The following is a 21,332-nucleotide window of genomic DNA, read 5'->3' as shown; positions in this document are numbered from 1 at the left end:
GTGCAGCTGGTATAGTACCGGATGAATATGATCTCGCAGCGAAGACCCCATAAGGAGTCTCACCGCGGCATTCTGCACCCGCTGGAGTTTCTGGGTCAGTCTCAAGGGCAGCCCCACGTAGAGCGAGTTACAATAGTCAAGCCTGGAGGTGACCGTCGCGTGGATCACAATGGCTAGGTCAGGGCGAGAGAGGTAAGGAGCCAACTGCTTAGCTTGGTTCCCCGTAATTTGTCTTCTCACAGCGAGGGAACCGCCAGAAGGCCCTCGGCACTGGACCTCAGTGTCCAGGTAGAACGATGGGGGTGGAGACGCTCCTTCAGGTATACTGGACCGAGGCCGTTTGTCGCATGCAGCCTTGGGGCTGTTCTGCTGCAGTTCAGCTTCCGTCAAAGACGACATTATTTGTCTCACTCTCTGCTGCGGGAGAATTTTACATAATTATCATTACATTATCCTGCACCATTTCAGTGCAAAGGAAGTGCGATGCTTAGGGAGGGGAAAGTAATCTATTACCTATTGTTTGCAGACATCAGCAGCAAGAGTACCGATTATTTTGCTGGACAAATGTTCATTCCAGACATGGGGCAAATAAGTGAACATTGGCAATTTCCACTCTCTAACATCCCTATCCATAAGTCAGTGAAAACACTGCTCTTTGAAACTTACTTCCAGGTGGGTGGGGTGGAGCCAGACATTTCCAGGTGATAACTTCCAATTCCTTATTTTCTTTCAGCAAACAAGCTCTGTGAGCGCAATGCTTGTGTTGGTGAAACCGTTAACGGGACCTCGAGAACATATCATTGACCTGGAGTTGCTGACCGTCAACAGTATGAACTATCGGTCGAGTTCCGTGCTGAGATTAACGCTAATTGTAGGCCCATACCCCTTTTAGCCTCTGCAGCTAAGCCACTCGCAAGCACCCACAGCAGCCAAAGAAATATTCCCTTAAATGAAGCACTTACGACTTTATTTATAGAATTTACGGGGTGTGTTTGTTTTGTTTTTTAAAAGGGGAAGGGAAAGCCCCTTTATTAAGGAAATTAGTACTTGTAACCACGCTGTTATGCTTATAATTCAAGAGTAGGATATGTGTTTCAGCAATATAACCTGGGCATTGCAAACCTTCTGTATAAAGACGGCATTTCTCCCCACCTGATTCCTTGCGCATGTAAGTCACACACCGACTGCACAGCAGCACTATTCCCACTGAGAAGAGTGGGGTCGTACCCAGTGGCGTAGCGTGGGGGGTGCAGGGGGGGGCCGGCCGCACCGGGCGCAACACCGTGGGGTTAGGGTTAGGGGGCGCAAATCCACGGGTTAGGGGGGGGCAAATCCATGGGTTAGGGGGTGCAAATTACTTGCCTTGCCCCGGGTGCTGACAACCCACGCTACGCCACTGGTCGTACCCACTGGCTTTGCCCCAGACCCTCATGTGTTTGATGGAAGTGGTGGAAGAGCGATGTGCACATGGAAACCGCACGTGCATTGGCTCTGTGCGCACACCACGGAGGACCCCAATCACAGAGGCTTTCCAATCGCATGAAAGAGTTTTCATGCATAACTGGGGTCCAGCCACACTTTCCACTGAATACACAGAGGTTGGGGAGGCAGAAGGACAAGGCCAGAGGCCAAAATCTCACCACCACCCCTCCCCTCACGGTTTGGAAATGAGAATAGGGCTATAATTGTTGCCTTTCTCATTTTCTTTCTAGAATAGCAGGACATCAGCTTAAAATACAGACTGTTAAAATTAAAAATTAAAAGTAAAAATTAGTTTTGACTGAAGGCTAACACTTTTTTATTACAGTCATACCTCGGGTTAAAGATGCTTCGGGTTAAATCTTTTACCGGAAAGGGTTACTTTCGGGTTTTGCCGCTCGCGCATGCACAGAAGCTCAAAATGGTGTCTCGCGCATGCGTAGAAGCGGCGAATCGCGACCCGTGCATGCGCAGGCACAGGTTACGTTCTGCTCTGGTTGCGAATGGGGCTCCAGAACGGATCCTGTTCGCAACCAGAGGTACCACTGTATGAGATCCTGGATTGGATAGTGCTTCACCTATTCCCACTGATTTTTTATGGGGAAATGAGCCCAGCGGAGATGATGTTCTTCTCTTTGCAAGGGCTGCCCTGCTTACTTCAATGGAAGAAGCCCAATTTCAAGTACAGTGTTACCTCGGGTTAAGTACTTAATTCGTTCCGGAGGTCTGTTCTTAAACTTTTTTTTTTTCTTAAATTTTTTTATTTTGTTCTTAAACTGAAACTGTTCTTAACCTGAAGCACCACTTTAGCTAATGGGGCCTCCTGCTGCTGCCGTGCTGCCGGAGCATGATTTCTGTTCTGATCCTGAAGCAAAGTTCTTAACCTGAAGCACTATTTCTGGGTTAGCAGAGTCTGTAACCTGAAGCGTATGTAACCTGAAGCGTATGTAACCCGAGGTACCACTGTACGTTCCTCTGTAGACGTGGGTGAAATAGTACTGCTAGCATACCGAAGAGCTTCGTGTGCACACTGAAGCACATCTGCAGGGGGGACCCAGCCAGAGAGGGCCACTTTTGATGTCCCAATGGCGTTTAAAATCAGCGGGACTTGAATGCACTTTGTACTGGTTGGAAAGTGTCCCTGGGTTCAAAAGCCTGGTGGTCATAGAATCTATGCGGGAGGGAATCTTTTATAAACCGAGGGCCACAGCCCCTCGTCGGAAGCCTCCCAGGGGCCACATGGCAGTGGTGGGTGGGGCCAGCTGCAAAAGTGAGTGTGCCCAGAGGGGAAGGCGAGCAAAGCAACAGATGTGACTCCTGCCTTTGTACAGCAAGACAACTTTTCAGCCATGCAGAGGTCTGTGTTTTTGACGCAGAAACTCATTCATATGCCTTGCTGTCCTCCACCGAGGCATCATTGCAGTTCAAGCGTGCATTTCAGCAAGGCAAAAGCACTTGGGCAGGGGGCAGAGGTGTGGCCTGAGAAGGGGGTGTGGCCTAGGCAGATTCCCAAGAGCCTGATGTAGGGGAACGGAGGACGACATTTGGCATTCAGAGTGTAGGCACAGCTGTCAACCGTCCCTTATTTGGCGGGAAAGTCCCTTATCCCAGCGCTGTGTCCCGCTGCTGTCCCTTATTGATGATGTCCCTTAAATTCCCTGGGTTTCAAAGGAAGCAGCTCCTCTCCCTCCCTGCCTGCCGGCCAGGGAGGAGGGAGGCTCCAACTGTGTTGCTTGGCTGCATTGCTCACCCAATAACAAGTCTAAGAACGACTGGGGGGTGGAGCTTGCATGCCTTGTGCCGATCAAATCAGCCACGTTGCCTGGGGACTCGCCTTTGCTCAGCGCTTCCCAGCGGAGAGAAGACGGTGGTTTTCCTTGCTGCATCCCCTTTGCCGGGTTGCTGCACTGTGGGAACCACCGCTTGAGGCTTCGTTTGGCTGCTGGTTGACTAAAATCCCTTATTTTGGCTGCTGATCCCTTATTTTCGAGGCTGCTGGTCCCTTATTTTCAAATCTGTAAGTTGACAGCTATGAGTGTAGGTTTCCCAGTCCTTGTCGTAGGTGTTGCTGTGTATTAAGTGGTCTGTGTTTGCCTGAGCTTGAGTCTTGACTAAGGATTCTGAGCCCCTGTGTTCTGATTCGATACATGACATCCAATCACAGAACATTTCAGGATTTGGGCCTCTGCCATTGGCCCTTAAACTCTGAGTTATAATTCGCAGGTTGGAAGTTTAGACAGCCAATCACATTGGGAGTGGAAGTGGCCCAGGCCTTCAGAAATGTATATAAGCAGTTGCTTTGCCCCTGTTGTCCAGTTCTGTAGTTCAGTAGAGGTTCTTGCTGTTATCACTGTGTCTTGCCTCGTGGGAACCCACCTACACTTCAGGTGGTTTATTTGTACATCCCATTGTCCACAAACCCACGTTGTGCTCAAAGCGCTTCAATCAGAACAGGCCGTTCAAATGATCGACTCCCACCCAGAAACCTATGTCCCCACTGTGGAAGGATGTGTAGATCCAGAACTGGCCTCCACAGTCACCTACGGACACACCATTAAGACCATCTAACACCGTTAAGAAATCTAACAGTAAGATAGCTCGCCCACATTAAACAATGTGGATAGAGGTTATAAAAAAAGAAGAATTAATTCCTCAGACACCTATGTTTTCTCTCCTATTCGATTTTTGTGTTCTTGTTGTTTAACTGATCTGGGATTAATGAGCATCATAAAGAGAAAATAGTTCGCACTGGGTGTTTCCATACCACTTGTTACCATTTTATCTTTTCCAAGAAAAATGGGACATAAGGAAGAAGCTTTGCCAACAATGAGTGAAGCTCCCAATGGAAAGACAACATCATTTGGAGAAATGTTTCTGCATGAGTATTGTTCCTTGCTTCTTTCTAGTTCCTGAGCAAAGGAGGGGGTGGGGGAATATATGTTTGTATACTAAGATCCCCCAATTGAAAAAACAGCTGCTTCTACGTTGTTCTCTTTTTCTTTTTAAACCATTTTTGGCTTTGACTTGTGTTGTTTTTTTTCAGAATTTGGGATCCAAGAGCTGGCTCCCCTTTGTTAAACTTTCTACAATACAGCAGTGCCTTACTCATCCTATATATCTGTTTTATAACTCAGATTTGCAATTCTAAATGTACAGTGTTCATTTAAAAAAAAACAATGGTAGTAAAACCTGGAACTGAATACATCCCTTTGTAATATGTAAAACCTTCTCCTGTTTCTTCATTGAAAAACCATAATGAAGTCTTTGATGTACAATTTTTTATAAAAAATAAAGAAATAAGTAAATAAACTTTTTTTAGTGGACTTGCTTTGTCTTGCGAGTTATTTTATCTTAAAAGGACAGCTCAAAGAAACCAGATCAGCAGCTGGTATATGTCAGTGGATTGTGTTGCTAATGTGAATGAAACACACAAGTTTACATCAGCTGCGCATCTGCCTGTGACTTCGTAGTGGGAGAGAGCATCTTCCCTGAATCATTCAGAAAAGGGACAATTGAGAACAGGAAAAATGCTTCCTGTCAATGTATTGCATGTTTATTGATTGAATTTGTATCCCACCCTTCCCAGGGCACAGACAGATACACAATTTTAAAACAAAGGAAAAGCATTCTAAAACAGATTTAAAAATTCAAAAAGCAATTACAATTACAATTTTTAGTCTACCTATTGATCACAGGGTTGCCAGGAACAACCAGTCAGTCACCTGGGAATGTTTTCAAATGCCTCTTGAAAGTTAACAGTGAAGGAGACAGGCACACCTCACTAGGGAAGGCATTACATCACCAGGGAACCACCACCGAAGAGGTCCTGTCACAAGTCAGCACCAGCAAACATTAGCAAAAGGACTTATACCCAACTAAGGTGGCACTTACTGCCTCTGTGTTCCACTGCCCAAAATTCATATGGGACTTCTTAAAAATGATAATATTGCAAACTGCTGTGGAATTGTGGACAACAGAACTCATAGGCTGGACAAATGGACCGTTTCTGTTAAGATACCTGTGGCTCTGGTTGGCAGATCTTGCGGTTTTTTGTGAAAAACAAAGTAGATCCCACGAGCCCAGAGTTCACCTGCCTTCCTATATGCACTATAATAATAATACAGTGGTACTTCGGGTTACAGACGCTTCAGGTTACAGACTCCACTAACCCAGAAATAGTACCTCAGGTTAAGAACATTGCTTCAAGATGAGAACAGAAATTGCGCGGCAGCGGTGCGGTGGCAGCGGGAGGCCCCATTAACTAAAGTGGTACCTCAGGTTAAGAACAGTTTCAGGTTAAGAATGGACCTCCAGAACGAATTAAGTTCTTAACCCGAGGTACCACTGTAATAATAATTTATTATTTATTTCCCCAGTCACTCTGGGCAGCTTCAAACAAAGTATTAAAATACAATGGTCTGTTAAACATTAAAAGCTTCCCTAAAGAGGGCTGCCTTCTAAAAGTCTAGTAGTTGTTCTTTTCTCTGACATCTGGTGGGAGGGCGTTCCACAGGGTGGGTGCCACCACCGAGAAGGCCCTCTGCCTGGTTCCCTGTAACTTGGCTTCTCGCAGTGAGGGAACCGCCAGAAGGCCCTCGGCGCTGGAGCTCAGTATCCGGGCAGAACGATGGGGGTGGAGACACTCCTAAGGCACTTTAAAATAGCAACCAACACAGGGCCCATTCCCCTTTCATCTGCCTCTCTTTGCTTCTGCCACTATCAAAGATCGTGGGCCTTAAAATAGGACCGATTGTAAAATGCTGCCTCTTCCCAGAAACATGGATGCTGGCGGTAAATATAGAAGCCTTGAGTAAACAAGACTCTCGTGGACATAGTAACCGAGTTCATTCACTTCTTTGAGACCACCTGAACATGAGTCTAATGGGATTATTATGTTTGGAAGTCTTAAAAAACAGGAGTTTACTGTTGAAATCCGTTTCCATGGCAGCGGGCTGTTGCTTATGTTTTGAAAAGGCCAAATACGTTTCTAACTTTATAACTCTTCGGCTCAACGGCAGCCCAGCTGCTTCCCCCATCGTATGTTCTGCATATGGGAGGCCCCCCCCCACTCCACCCCAGGGAGAAAAGCCTCCTCTTACTTGAATTATTTTTAACGCCCTCGCATTTCTATCACAAACCATCATCCCTGCTGGATGGCAGATTTCCATATTTCCCAGCTGGGGGAACACCTGCATTGATACAAGCCGCATCTGGTTGTTGTTGGGGGCAGGGGGTGGGCCACGGGGGGAGGCAAATCTTATTTCATCTGGCCAGCAGAGTAAATTATTGTCACAATTGAAAGGAGAGAGGGTGCGGGTGGGGAAATATATCAACTGCTTTTTCTATTTAGGCAAAAGCAGATGTTAAACAGGGCTGTTTATTTTGTGCGGGCTTGTGTATACGTTAGCAAAAGGCAGGGCCTTTTGGTAAAAATTGGGAGCTTTGAGCCGTCTCTGGCTAGGAATAATATTATGCAGTTGCTCAGTTAAGGGCTTTTGTCCATGTACTTCATGCACCACCCCGATCGTTGCTGACGGATGCAAATTGAAAGAGGAGTGATGTGCTGTACCCCTCAGATGCCCTGTTTTTTTAAAATATATCTTTATTAATTTAAAATAAATACATATATGAAAAACAGACGTACATACAAGTAAACAAACATACATTCAAACAAACAAATAACAGAAAAATCAAACAAACCACCACACTATAAGATATAAGAAGATTAATATAATTATCATCATATATAGTCCTGGTATTGAACACAATTATAAAATTTATAGAAAAGAAGTTTAAAACTGACTTTCAATTAATCTCACTGTAGTTTGTCTATCCATTACTTTATACTGCACAGTTACATATTTCTTACATAGTTTCTTTTTACCTCCCTACAAACTAATATTTATACAATACAGGGATCAGATGCCTTGTTTTGAATTGTGCGTCAAGACAGTTTTTGAAAAATGGCTGAGGACCACCCGGCGATTAGCCTAACCATTGACATTTCGGATCCTTGAAGAAACAAATAAGCCCCAATAACACCTTTTGCTCTGAATTCTCTGCTGATAACAGGCTAGGCGGTCCCTTGAAGAAAGTACAGGCTGTGACTGTTTTAGGGTCATCCAATATATCACACTGAAGCCAGAAGTGACCTGAAAACGTCACCAAAGGAAGCAGAAGGCGAAGGGTGTGTAAGGAAGTTCCATAAGTGTTCTTATATGAGCAAAGGTGGCAGGTGGCGCTGTGGTCTAAACCACTGAGCCTCTTGGGCTTGCCGATCAGAAGGTCGGCAGTTCGAATCCCTGCTACGGAGTAAGCTCCCATTGTTCTGTCCCAACCTAGCAGTTCAAAAGCACACCAGTGTAAGTAGATAAATAGGTACTGCTGTGGCGGGAAGGTAAACGGTGTTTCCGTGCACTCTGGCTTCCATCACGGTGTTCCGTTGCACCAGAAGCGGTTTAGTCACACGGGCCAAATGACCCAGAAAGCTGTCTGTAGACAAACACCGGCTACCTTGGCCTGAAAGCGAGATGAGCGCCGCAATTCCATAGTTGTCTTTGACTGGACTTAACCATCCAGGGGTCCTTTAAAGGTACAGTGGTGCCCCGCAAGACGAATGCCTCGCAAGACGGAAAACCCGCTAGACGAAAGGGTTTTCCGTTTTGGAGGTGCTTCGCAAAACGAATTTCCTATGTGCTTGCTTCGCAAGACGAAAATGTCTTGCGAGTTCCTGCAGGGTTTTTTTCCTCCCCCCCCCCTTTTTCCCAAGCTGCTAAACCGCTTATCAGCTGATGGCTAAGCCGCTTAACAGCTGATGCTAAGCCGCTTATCAACTGATCTTTAAGCCGCTTAACAGTTGATGCTAAGCCGCTTATCAGCTGATCTTTAAGCCGCTTAACAGCTGATGCTAAGCCGCTTATCAGCTGATCTTTAAGCCGCTTAACAGCTGATACTAAGCCGTTTATCAGCTAATACTGTAGCGCTAAGCGCTAAACCTCTAATGGGCTTGCTTCGCAAGACGAAAAAATCCGCAAGACGAAGAGACTCGCGGAACGGATTCTTTTCGTCTTGCGAGGCACCACTGTAAAGGTAAAGGTACCCCTGACCATTAGGTCCAGTCGCGGACAACTCTGGTGTTGTGCTCTCATCTCGTTCTATAGGCCGAGGGAGCCGGCGTTTGTCCACAGACAGCTTCCGAGTCATGTGGCCAGCATGACTAAGCCGCTTCTGGTGAACCAGAGCAGCACACGGAAACGCTGTTTACCTTCCCGCCAGAGTGGTACCTATTTATCTACTTGCACTTGACGTGCTTTCGAACTGCTAGGTTGGCAGGAGCAGGGACCGAGCAACGGGAGCTCACCCTATCACGGGGATTCGAACCGCCGACCTTCTGATCAGCAAGCCCTAGGCTCTGTGGTTTAGACCACAGCGCCCCCCGCGTCCCTTAGGGGCCCTTTACCTTTACCTTTATATGAGCCTATGAAGCCAGTACTTCCCGCTGCCCATCCTAAGGGTGTGGCATGACCATTTTCTGATTCGGATGACTCCACTGTAGAAGACCCAGGAAGGTCTGGACTCCCGTATTCTGTTGCAGAAAAGGGGGTGGCACGGAGGGAGAAAGAAAACAGGGTGGCAGACAAAAAAATGTAGTACCAAACACTTTGGGCTCTAATTCTTTCCTACATCCTCTGCGGTCACCCAACTCAATTTCTGCTAAGTTGTAGGTAAACATATCAGACGACACAGCGATTCTTCAAACAGCTCTTGTTTATTCACAGGCTAGAACAGAACTGAACTGAAGGGTTCAGCCAGCCTGCTTATACAGAGCTCCACTACAACGCAACAGTAACCATTTTCTGTAACCATCCAATCAGCCAGCCTGCTTATATAGCGCTCCACTACAACGCAACAGTAACCATTTTCTGTAACTATCCAATCACTGAACGTCACATTTGATCCCTTATTTGCCTATGTGGACCTGAACTATCTACAGTATCCCCCTGCTGGCCCAAGGTGAGAACTTCAGTACATAACCATTTCCCCAAAGGAAATGTGGCTTTAACCTAAAGGGCCCCTGCCCTTGTTCTGATTCTTGAGAGGAATCCCCAAAATGTCTGAAATGTCGCAAAGCCTGGGACAATCTGGTAAGTGGTACAGAGTTTGGGCTGGACAGTTTAACATCTGGATATGACTTCAAGGCTCAATGTAAATTTGGGTAGGTGGGTGGGTGTGACTGTGGGGCTGTCCGAGTGCAGGTGTGTATGTGAGAGAGAAATAATCCACCCAAAACTCAGTACAGTGGTACCTCGGGTTACATACGCTTCAGGTTACATATGCTTCAGGTTACAGACTCCGCTAACCCAAAAATAGTGCTTCAGGTTAAGAACTTTGCTTCAGGATGAGAACAGAAATCATGTGGCGGTGGGGCGGCAGCAGCAGGAGGCCCCATTAGCTAAGGTGGTGCTTCAGGTTAAGAACAGTTTCAGGTTAAGAACGGACCTCTAGAACAAATTAAGTACTTAACCCGAGGTACCACTGTACCCAGTTTTTACTTTTTTTTAAAAAAATAGTGCCTCCAAATGGTTTCTATAAATGACGGCAACCAAGTTTCCCCCTCCTTCCAAATCCGGAGCTGTGTTTAGTGTCCTGGGGCCTTTATCTTTTAATCCTAATATTTAACAAGGCTATTTTTGTCTCATGAGATCTTTTAAAATAACAACAACAGCAAAATAAGGATCTGGCGAAGGGATGAAGCGAGCGAGGAAATGCGAAGCAACATGTTGAGGCCTTATTGAGAGGCACTGGCTGTTTTATACACACAGAAAAGAGTCACGAGGATCAAAAATAGTAACATGAAACCTTAATGGGAGAGGAAGAGCTCTGTCTTTGCTCTGGAATGCTTATAAAGGGGGAAGCCCGAAATTATCCATTTCAAATCTTTAATCAAGCACTAAAACATTCACAGAATTCTGGATAAGTCTGTTATGGGTCTAGAGAGTTCTATTTCATACACACACACTCCGAATTATGATATTTTATAATGCCACCCAGAAAGATTTCCTTTTAACTGGAGTGCACCCGTCTATGTATAGCTCTGCCAGCCTGTAGATGCAAATGGGCACCTCTCTCGAATGCCAACATTCCTGGGGAGCCAGCCTAAATTGTCTGAATGTCTTGGAAGGAGAGAGTCTGTGCTTTTGGAGAAGAGAGGCCCCTTGGCAGTTTGTTGGCTTGGAGACAAGCTCCTACTTCCCCGGGGGCAGGATCAAAACCTTCACCAGATACTTGGGGGCAAAGACACAGTCTGCAAAAGGCAAGGAACTGAAAATGCAAGAGCTACTGAAAGGGGCAATGATGGAGTGAGTGGCACCCAGATTTAGAGACACGGGAGAAATTTGGTTCAGTTTGAATGCTTATATTAGGGGAAAGTGTGACAGTATGGCATTCTGCACTACATCTGAGAGCAACAGCAGGCTAACTTTGTGGGCAGAGGGATTACCTGGCACAATGTCTGTTATGTACTGAAGTTCTCACCCTGGGTCAGCAGGGGGATACTGTAGATAGCTTTCACTCAGGTCCACATATGCAAATAAGGGATTGAAAGTGACGTTCAGTGATTGGATACAGAAAGTTGTTACAGTTGCGTTGTACTGGAGCTCTATATAAGCAGGCTGGCTGAACCCTTCAGTTCAGTTCAGTTCAGGCCTGTGAATAAACAAGAGCTGTTTGAAGAATCGCTGTGTCGTCTGATATGTTCAGCCACAACTTAACAATGTCTGTCCTCTGGCACGTTGTTGCCATAACCCTGTCTTCCAGTATCTGCTGCCTGAGGCAGCTGTCTCGCTCTGCCTAACAGTAGTGCCGGCCCCAATCCTCCGAGGTCAGGCAGCCAGATTTATTTGTTACAAACCACTGACTATCACAAAAATACAAGCAGTGTAGAGGTACAGTGGTACCTCTGGTTCCAGAGGTCCGTTCTTAACCTGAAACCGTTATTAACCTGAGGTACCACTTTAGCTAATAGGGCCTCCCGCTGCCGCCTTGCTGCCATCGCGCGATTTCTGTTCTCATCCTGAGGTAAAGTTCTTAACCTGAGGTACTACTTCCGGGTTAGCGGAGTCTGTAACCCGAAGTGTTTGTAACCCGAGGTGTTTGTAACCCAAAGTACAGCCATACCTTGGGTTACAGACGCTTCAGGTTGCGTTTTTTTGGGTTATGGACACGCCGAAACCTGGAAGTACTGGAATGGGTTACTTTTGGGTTTCAGTTGCGCATGCACAGAAGCGCTAAATCGCACTTTGCACATGCGCAGAAGCACCAAATCACAACCCGCGCGTGCGCAGACGTGGTGCTGCAGGTTGTGAACACTGCAGGTTGCGAACGTGCCTCCCACACGGATCACATTCGCAACCTGAGCGTCCACTGTACCACTGTACATTTCAACATTGATGGTCCCCAGCACATAGGACCCCATGCTATACATGTCTGATCTAAGGAAAACATAGGTGGAATCTATATACACATAAAAAAGTTTTGAAAAATACATTGAATTTGGCGTAGCTCACTGTCGCCATCTGGTGTCATATTTGTATATTGCACTTTACAACACATTTAAAACATTTTTAATGCAGCAGAGTCCATAGGAAACTTTTATGCAGGGTATTTATCTCCATCCATCAACAAGTCACATGTTTTTATCCCTCTGGGGAATTTCTTTTAAAAATATATCCCTAGAAGAATTCTATAGGGAGCAATATGACTTATACGTCTGGGTTTTCCAGACATATCCAGGATACATCTGTTGGAAATAGTGTCCAGATGGAATTTCCAGAAATTGTGAAAATGTCCAGGAATACCTGGACATATGACAACCTATATGGAATGTTGGAAGTGTTGATTTTTGGCGAATTTCCTTAAAAATAGCTCAAAAACTTCAAATTTTTTGGAGATTTTTTTCAAAACCCTACACATAATGAACAATATTTTTCACTCCTTCCTGGCCCCAGGTACAAAATGATTGTGTACAGGTGTGGGTGTAGGAGAATTTCAATTCAGTTCACATTTGAAGATGAATCTGTCAGATTTGCATTCCCTGCAGAAATGTGAAGAACTGAATTTAAAATTGGAAAAATGAGAAATTGAGGGAAAGTAAACTGTCACGCCCTTCCATCCCTATGAACAGGCATCCAGGCCAAACAGGCTGTGAGCTCAGTGTGAAATCTCAAACCTGTAAATAGATTCCTCAGCACGTTAATCGGTGATTCAAATAAGTAATCTGGAAGACCATAATCTCAGTGCACAAAATTGACAAAAATGGATTAGCTCAGTGGTGCTTTTCTTAATGAAGGAGGAGGAGGAGGAGGAGGAGGAGGAGGTGAAGAAGAAGAAGAAGAAGAAGAAGAAGAAGAAGAAGAAGAAGAAGAAGAATTATTATTTATTATTTATACCCCACCCATCTGGCTGGGTTTCCCCAGTCACTCTGGGCAGCTTCCACCAAAAATTAAAAACAATACAGCATCAGACATTAAAAACTTCCCTAGACAGGGCTGCCTTCAGTTGTCTTTTAAAAGTAAAATAGTTGTTTATTGCCTTGACATCTGCTGGGAGGGCGTTCCACAGGGCAGGTGCCACTACTGAGAAGGCCCTACCGAGGAGGAGGAGGAGGAGGAGAAGGAGGAAGAGGAGGAGAAGAACAGTACTTTGCTCATCAGGGCTGGCTCACCCATGAGGCAAGGTGAGGCAAAAGCCTCAGGCGGCAGAATCCAGAGAGGCAGCAAATCCGGCCTCCAAGGAATGCATTGCGCACTGCCGCCTCCTCCTCAGCTGCCCTGCCATGGCCCCTCTACAGTGGGCTTTTGGCAGATAGGAGGCGCTGTTGGTCTCCTGTCACCCCTAAGGAGGAAATGGCAGGGACTGCCGTCTGGAAGTGGTGCCAACTTGAATAAAATATTGGGGTGGGGGACCCAGGTAAGCCCTGTCCCGCCTAATCAATCACAAGACATGGAGCTCACATGCCTTTGGAATGGCAGTGCCCATCAACTTGGGGGTGCCCCCTCAAATATTTTATTGGGGGCTGAAGGGACCTCAGCTCGTAGGAGTTGCCTCCTATGCCCTCTGGCGTCTCTTGGGGTCTGCACCCACCCAGTATAATTCAGAGTGGTCCCCTTTCCCTCTGCGACGGCCTTTGATTTCCACTTCAACTGACATGTTAGGTTGATTTGATTCCCCGCTTCTTGTTCCCAGTGTAGATCTTCACTCAACTTTTTCTTCCCTGGCTGCCATTTTGTGGTTCACCTCAGGTGCCCAAATGTATTGGGCTGGCCCTGTTGCTCCTATATTAAGGGCTTGAAAAAGACACTGAATGTGTGGTGTTTGGGGGCAACTGAGTGGCTTGTAAACCGAGCATGTGTGTTATGCAGTTGTGCTGCAAACTAACCTAATGCAAGGATTTTAAAGTGGTTTACCCAGTTTGCCCTCCATAATGCAAGCGACAAACAATTATCTTGGGATTTCCTGTGCAACAGTAAAAAAAAACACCTGATGCTTCTTCTTTTCTCCAAAAGCTCTGCCAGAACAACCAGAATGTTCGATAATAAAATTGGAAAATTATTATGATTACTTAAAATAATCCTAATATGTTTCTTTATTGGAATGGGCATGGTCAAAGATGGGGGGCAGTGAGTAAAGGAAGGTACTTTAAAATATAAAGCCAGCTATACATGTGGTGGATTTTATAGTCCTGCTCACAGCCGCAGTTGGATGTCTATATTGTCTTGCGAAATTTTCCTTTGCAGGTGTGGTGAAATTCTTGGAAGTGGCTCCGATGATATATGGGTTCAGTATGTAGTGTTACATTGCACTGATAGACTGATTTGTTTTGATGTTGTCATAGATGTTGGTCTCCATGGATGTGGCTAAAAATTGTGCCTCCAGGCGCCGAAGCGAGTCTGTATGTTCTCCTCAGGCCAAGGAAACATTTTTAAAGGGCTGTCAGCTGTGAAGAGAGCAGGCCCCACCCCACCCCCACCCCAACATCAGTAGCGTGTGAAGCTGGAATTCATAGGAATTTCTCTCAGGTAACTCACCTGGGACGAAAGGCCAGGAAAGGCAACGGGCGGACGTCTCTGAGGGGGTAAAAGCCAAGTAAGGGGGATGGACAGGACAGAGGTGTATAAAATGATGCATAGCAATGTACTAAACCATGGGTAGGCAAACTAAGGCCCTGGGGCCGGATCCGGCCCAACTGCCTTCTGAATTATATGCATTTTAAAAGGGCATAGGATGATGGGAGTCGTTTTGCAGCAATATCTGCAGGGGAACATTTTTTTCCTTCTTTCTCCTCCGCTGAAAATGCTCAAAATCTGAATTCCATTTCCTCCTTCCTCTCACACCACTATATTATAAAATATAAAACCACCACATACACACACACACAGACTGCTTGATTGTAAGAAGAAAACACCCCTCCAAGCAGTTTACAAAAGCAATTGACAATAAAGCTGGCAGCAGAAGAGTTAAAAACAGCTATTGAAAGCATTCAAAAAATAATTAAAATCAGAGATAAGTTAAAAACAGATTTAAAACACATGTTGATATTCTACATATCTGGGCAGGCTTGCCTAAACAAAAATGTTTTAAGCAGGTGCTGGGGGAAAATTACAGCAAAGCATTACGTTCCTCAGATTGAAGCAGTCGAGTTAGGCACATGTGAAGTAAGGTGGTCTCGTAAGTAAAGTAGTTTGGGGCTAGCAGCCATTGATAGCTTAACCCTCCCCGAATTTGCCTATCCCCTTCCAAAGCCGTCCATGTTGGTGGCCATCATGACATTTTGCAGGAGTCCACCGTTTAACAGCATGCTGCGTGAAGTATACTCGGAGTCGAGTGTGATTTTCATGCTCTTTATTCAGCTCACAGTAGCAATAAATGAAACGTTCCCCAAAACGTCTAGCTATATATACATCAATAACACAATGGGCCCCGCGTGATTGGCTAACTCCGGGCTGCTCCTGTAGGCCAATCAGGTTGCGGATTCACCTCCTCCAGAAGCCTGATTGGCTGCTCCTGCAGGCCAACCAGGTCGCTGATTCACTTCCACCTGGAGCTGGATTGGGTGGCTCCTGCAGACCAATCAGACTGCTGCATTCTGTACAACAGCAGCAAGAATACTTATTGCAAAGTATTGGAAGACACAAGATCTACCCACTCTGGAAGAATGGCAGATGAAGGTGATGGACTACATGGAATTGGCGGAAATGACTGGCAGAATCCGAGACCAGGGAGAAGAGTCGGTGGAAGAAGATTGGAAGAAATTTAAAGACTATTTACAGAAATATTGTAAAATTAATGAATGTTAGAATGATGTCAGAATGAAGTTAAGTGGTTCTAGCAGCAATGTCATAAAGGTGTATGAAAAAATGGCTGGTTAATAGGTGAGAATCTAAAGCTATAATATATTAAGTTAAAGGACGAAGACAAAAACAAAGAGGGAAAGGAATTGCTGAATTAACCAATTGAATTGGAATACAAAAAAGGGAGGCAAGAGGAGGTCAGGGAAGCAAGGAAATGAAATGTAAGATACGGAAGGATTAATTTCTTTTTAAGTGTTTTTTTCTAAAAAAAATTCTATACTTTGTATTTTGTATGTTTTTTCTCTTTTTTCCCCCCTATATTTTCCCTTGTCTCTTTTATTTTTAATTATGTAATTTTTTCTTTCTGAAATTTTAATAAATATCATTTTTTAAAAAAACAGACTGCTGCATTCTGGATCCTATTGTTCTAGGATTCAGCTCAGTACATAACACTGCGATAAAAACACCCTTCCTTTTGCCTGCCCTGAATCTTCCATCATCCAGCTTTGTTGCGAACGACCGCAGTGTTGTGAGGAAGAGATGAAAACTTATCTCTATTCATTAGAACCACACTGTGCTTCATTTAGTACAGGGGTCAGCAAACTTTTTCAGCAGGGGGCCGATCCACTGTCCCTCAGACCTTGTAGGGGGCCGGACTATATGGGGGGGGGGTGAACGAATTCCTATGCCCCACAAATAACCCAGAGACGCATTTTAAATAAAAGGACACATTCTACTCATGTAAAAACACGCTGATTCCCGGACCTCCAACACCTTTGCGGCAAAATCTGGCACACAATCTTCCGGGATGCCTTCTTCCCATTTTTTCTCACATGAGAACAGCGGCCATTTTCAAAACCGTGATTTCATGCCATGATTCCCCCCACCCCGCCAAAAAAGTGCTTTTTGGGGCACGGTGCCCAGAAACACGTGTTTGGGGGCCCCGCGTGATATCACAGCCCTCAAAAAAGTGCTTTTGGGGGAGGGGATCACAGCGCAAAATCACACGATATTGCATCCAAAATGGCCACCGTTCTCTCACAAGAAAAAATGGGATGTTCTGGTTTTTCCACAGTCTCTGCTGACCTTCATGCCAAGGAAACTGGGCACTAGGTAAGGCTTTCGTTACTGGAGATGGGCTTGCACACAACGCTAGTCTTGTTAGCTTTTAAAGTGCCACAAGGGTTCATTAATGTTGTTTGCTACCACAGGCTAATGTGGCTACCCCTCTGGAATTTGATATGCATTGGATTTCAGCATGAAGCAGCTCTTAACATTTAATTTCTGGCTTTCTGAATGTCCACTTTTAAGGCAGCGAGGTTTAAATGGAAAGCTGAGCAGTAAGTAGTTTCTCTCTCTCTTCGAGTTGCTTAATGATGGCAATTCAAAGAACAAGCAACGTATCTCCTATTACACCCTAGGTTGCCATATGAGTGTTTTTACCATATGTACATATTACATCATGTGAATGTACAACAGGCTCCTCTGTTTGAGCTGATGGAAAAATCAGGAGGTCATTTTATATCACACAATACCCAAAGGCTGGGTGGTCTTCCAAAGCCGGAGGATTTGTCGCTATCAAAAGTATTTGTGGGGAGCTTTACAGTTTGTAAATCTGAGCTGCTACCCTACAAATGCTTTAGTAGTGTGTGTGTTTTCCTGTTGTGGGAATACAAGGGGACTATTCAAGGTTGCTAAATTAAGCAGATCCGAAAAGCTGCACAACCGCCTTTAGGCTGAGCTTCTCAGATGTTCTCCTGCAAGTATATCAGTTCAAATGCTTTTCTAAATATAAAATAAACAGTAACTCCATAAAATGAATAGGAACATACAAAGCTCCCTTGTAACAAATAAGTTTATGGGAATAGGTTTCTGGGGGAGAAACCTGGTTTCTAGTATTTCTAAACTTCTCTCTTAAATTTTCTCTGGACCATGCATTATTTGATAAATTTCTAACATGCCCCAACTCCGCAGTCCTGTACATTATTCGGGTGTCCATACCATCAGTGTTTAGGTCTTTCTCTCGCGCGCGCTATAGCTCAGTGAGAGAGCATCTTTCTTGCATACAGAAGATCCTGAGCTGACATTTCCAGGTTGTTGTTGCTTAGTCGTTTAGTCGTATCCGACTCTTTGTGACCCCATGGACCAGAGCACGCCAGGCACTTCTGTCTTCCACTGCCTCCCACAGTTTGGTCAAACTCATGCTGGTAGCTTCGAGAACACTATCCAACCATCTCGTCCTCTGTCGTCCCCTTCTCCTTGTGCCCTCCATCTTTCCCAACATCAGGGTCTTTTCCAGGGAGTCTTCTCTTCTCATGAGGTGGCCAAATATTGGAGCCTCAGCTTCACGACCTGTCCTTCCAGTGAGCACTCAGGGCTGATTTCCTTCAGAATGGAGAGGTTTGACCTTCTTGCAGTCCATGGGACTCTCAAGAGTCTCCTCCAGCACCATAATTCAAAAGCATCAATTCTTTGGCGATCAGCCTTCTTTATGGTCCAGCTCTCACTGCCATACATCACTACTGGGAAAACCATAGCTTTAACTATACGGACCTTTGTTGGCAAGGTGATGTCTCTACTTTTTAAGATGCTGTCTAGGTTTGTCATCACTTTTCTCCCAAGAAGCAGGTGTCTTTTAATTTCATGGCTGCTGTCACCATCTGCAGTGATCATGGAGCCCAAGAAAGTAAAATCTCTCACTGCCTCCATTTCTTCCCCTTCTGTTTGCCAGGAGGTGATGGGATCAGTGGCCATGATCTTTGTTTTTTTGATGTTGAGCTTCAGACCATATTTTGTGCTCTCCTCTTTCACCCTCAATAAAAGGTTCTTTAATTCCTCCTCACTTTCTGCCATCAAGGTTGTGTCATCTGCATATCTGAGGTTGTTGATATTTTTACAGCATTGGACTTTCCTTTCGCTTCCAGGCATATCCGCAACTGAGCGTCCTTTCGGCTTTGGCCCAGCCGCTTCATCAGCTCTGAATCTACTTGTACTTGTCCTCCGCTCTTCCTCAGTAGCATGTTGGACGCCTTCTGACCTGAGGGGCTCATCTTCCAGCGTCATAACTTTTATATGCCTGTTGTCTTTGTCCATGGAGTTTTCTTGGCAGAGATACTGGAGTGGCTTGCCGGTTCCTGCTCCAGGTGGATCACACTTGGTCAGAACTCTCCACTATGACCTGTCCATCTTGGGTGGCCCTGCACGGCATAGCTCATAGCTTGTACGAGTTATTCAAGCCCCTTCGCCATGGCAAGGCAGTGATCCATGAAGGGGACATTTCATTTCCAGGTAAGACTGAGAATATCCCTGCCTGAAACCCTGGAGAGTTACTACCAGTCAGTGTAGAAAATACTGACTAGATGATCTGACTCAGGGTGGATCTACACACAGGAAAAATAATGCTATAAATGAGTCAGAAATTAATCATTATAACAAAAAAACCCGCTATGTAAAAATCACGTAGAAATTGTTTTGCTCTCTGGTGCCATCTGGTGTTGCATGTTTTTAACACATTCAAAACGTTTTTTGACTAATGTAGCTGAGTCCTCAGTATAAGGCAGCATGAGAAGCATATTAGCTCATTCTGTCTGACAGTTTATTGATCCAATAATCTCCCATCCACTTTCAAACAGATCATCAGACCTTCATCCAGGGCGCTCGCCCTGTGGAACACGCCCCCATCAGATGTCAAACAGATAAACAACTACTTGACTTTTAAAAGACGACTATTATTATTATTATTATTATTATTATTATTATTATTAGTGCGGAATCAGCCCTAAAAGGTGTGGGTAGGTCCTATCTTTCTTTATTTTTCTTCCTTGCTTGGTTCTGGTCTATTTTGCTGATTTTCAGTGGTTGCTGTTGCCATGCTTCATATTTACATATCAAAAAAGAAAACATTTTCTTATCCTGGCTCAATAATCCCACCCAGCAGAGTGAAGTCACATGCATTTTTGCATGGCAGGTAGAATTTATGAAGTCTCAAGCAGGTCTTCTGAATGGCATTTGCGTTTGGCAAGTTACTTGAGTGGCGGCTGCGAGTCGGTTTATCCTGGAACCGAAAAGCTAAAACCCTTTCCCATGCCTCTATTCCAAGTCTGATGAGGGGGAAAAAAAGTTATGGGAACAATCCTGATGTTTTCATTTGGTTTTTCGTCCTACACTGTTGGACTTAACTAACAGGATTAGACTTACCACCAGAAGAGTTCAGCGTTCTGCTACCCCAAAGCCTGTTCTGCACTTAGCAGGAATAATAATAATAATAATAATAATAATAATAATAATAATAATTTTAATTATACCTCGCCCTCCCCAGCCAAGGCTGGGCTCAGGGCGGCTAACAAGCCATAATAATAACAAGTTGAATGAATACAACTTAAAAACAAAATTAAAATACAACATTAAAATATTGAAACATTAAAATATTAAAATGTAGCCTCATCACAGGAGGAGAAAGGAAAAGGAAAAAGAAAGAGGGGGAGGGAATCAAATTGGCTCCAAGCCAAAGGCCAGGTGGAACAACTCTGTCTTACAGGCCCTGCGGAAAGAAATCAGATCCTGCAGGGCCCTGGTCTTATGAGGCAGAGCATTCCACCAGGCCGGAGCCAGTGTTGAAAAGGCCCTGGCTCTGGTTGAGGCTAATCTAACTTCCTTAGGGCCCGGGACCACTAGGGTGTTGCTATTTATGAGGCTCTCCGTGGGGCATACTGGGAGAGGCGGTCCTGTAGGTACAAGGGTCCTAGGCCGTGAAGGGCTTTAAAGGTCAAAACCAGCACCTTAAATCTGACCCTGTACTCCACCGGGAGCCAGTGCAGCTGGAAAAGCACTGGGTGAATATGCTCCCATGGCAGAGACCCCGTGAGGAGCCTCGCTGCTACATTCTGCACCCGCTGGAGTTTCTGGGACAGCTTCAAGGGCAGCCCCGCATAGAGCGAATTACAGTAGTCAAGCCTGGAGGTGACCGTCACATGGATCACTGATACAGATGGGCCTACTCAAAGTGTTGATTCTTGTTCTGCTTAGTTTATCGTATTGCCCAGTTCTTAGCAACCCTGCCTATGAGAAAAGTGGAGAATGTGGGATGTAACATCACAAAAGCAGTCAAATACTACATTTCCTGTTTGCCTAGAGTGGACACACAGGGGAATGTTGCTCCAGCCAGGAGGACTTCCTGTCACACCTGGCCTGGAGCATCCTCCCCCTGCATCAGACCAGGTAGATGGGCATGACCCTGAGAGACCCCATAAAAGGACTGGTCACGCAGCCATCTTTCCTTCTCCTTCGCTTTATTCCATCTTGATGCTTTTGCTGTCTGCTGGCTCTTAGCCAGCAGCACATGGGCTCAATCCCCATACGAGACGAACTCACACTCTCTTCTGTAACTACAGTGGTACCTCGGGTTACATACGCTTCAGGTTACATACGCTTCAGGTTACATATGCTTCAGGTTACAGACTCCGCTAACCCAGAAATATTACCTCGGGTTAAGAACTTTGCTTCAGG

At 45.3% G+C, this 21,332-nt stretch overlaps 1 protein-coding gene and 1 long non-coding RNA gene across 5 annotated transcripts in view; one reads left to right on the top strand and one right to left on the bottom strand.

Moving 5' to 3' along the window:
- Nucleotides 1-21,332, top strand: part of EFEMP1 (EGF containing fibulin extracellular matrix protein 1) — a 131,712-nt gene that overhangs the window by 64,991 nt on the left and 45,389 nt on the right. For 2 of the 4 annotated variants that reach the window (XR_013984776.1, XR_013984777.1), the window contains exon 12: nt 734-2,203. Coding sequence is in view for 2 of the 4 variants with exons in the window: in XM_081001092.1 (XP_080857218.1) it covers nt 734-892 (159 nt within the window). In the remaining 2 variants the exon portion in view is untranslated. Of the gene's footprint in view, nt 1-733; nt 2,204-21,332 lie in introns of those variants that run through there. The other 2 variants (XM_081001092.1, XM_081001091.1) reach the window with 2 other exon arrangements.
- LOC308474724 lies at nt 996-5,838 on the bottom strand. Its single transcript, XR_013984897.1, has 2 exons — nt 2,273-5,838; nt 996-2,216 (listed from the first exon to the last, which is right to left on the bottom strand). It is a non-coding gene; the product is annotated as an uncharacterized lncRNA (long non-coding RNA).

The sequence above is a fragment of the Podarcis pityusensis genome (genome assembly GCF_964106645.2).
Source record: "Podarcis pityusensis genome assembly, chromosome: 3".
NCBI classification, from domain to species: Eukaryota; Metazoa; Chordata; class Lepidosauria; order Squamata; family Lacertidae; genus Podarcis; species Podarcis pityusensis.
This window is presented reverse-complemented; position numbering and strand designations above follow the sequence as displayed.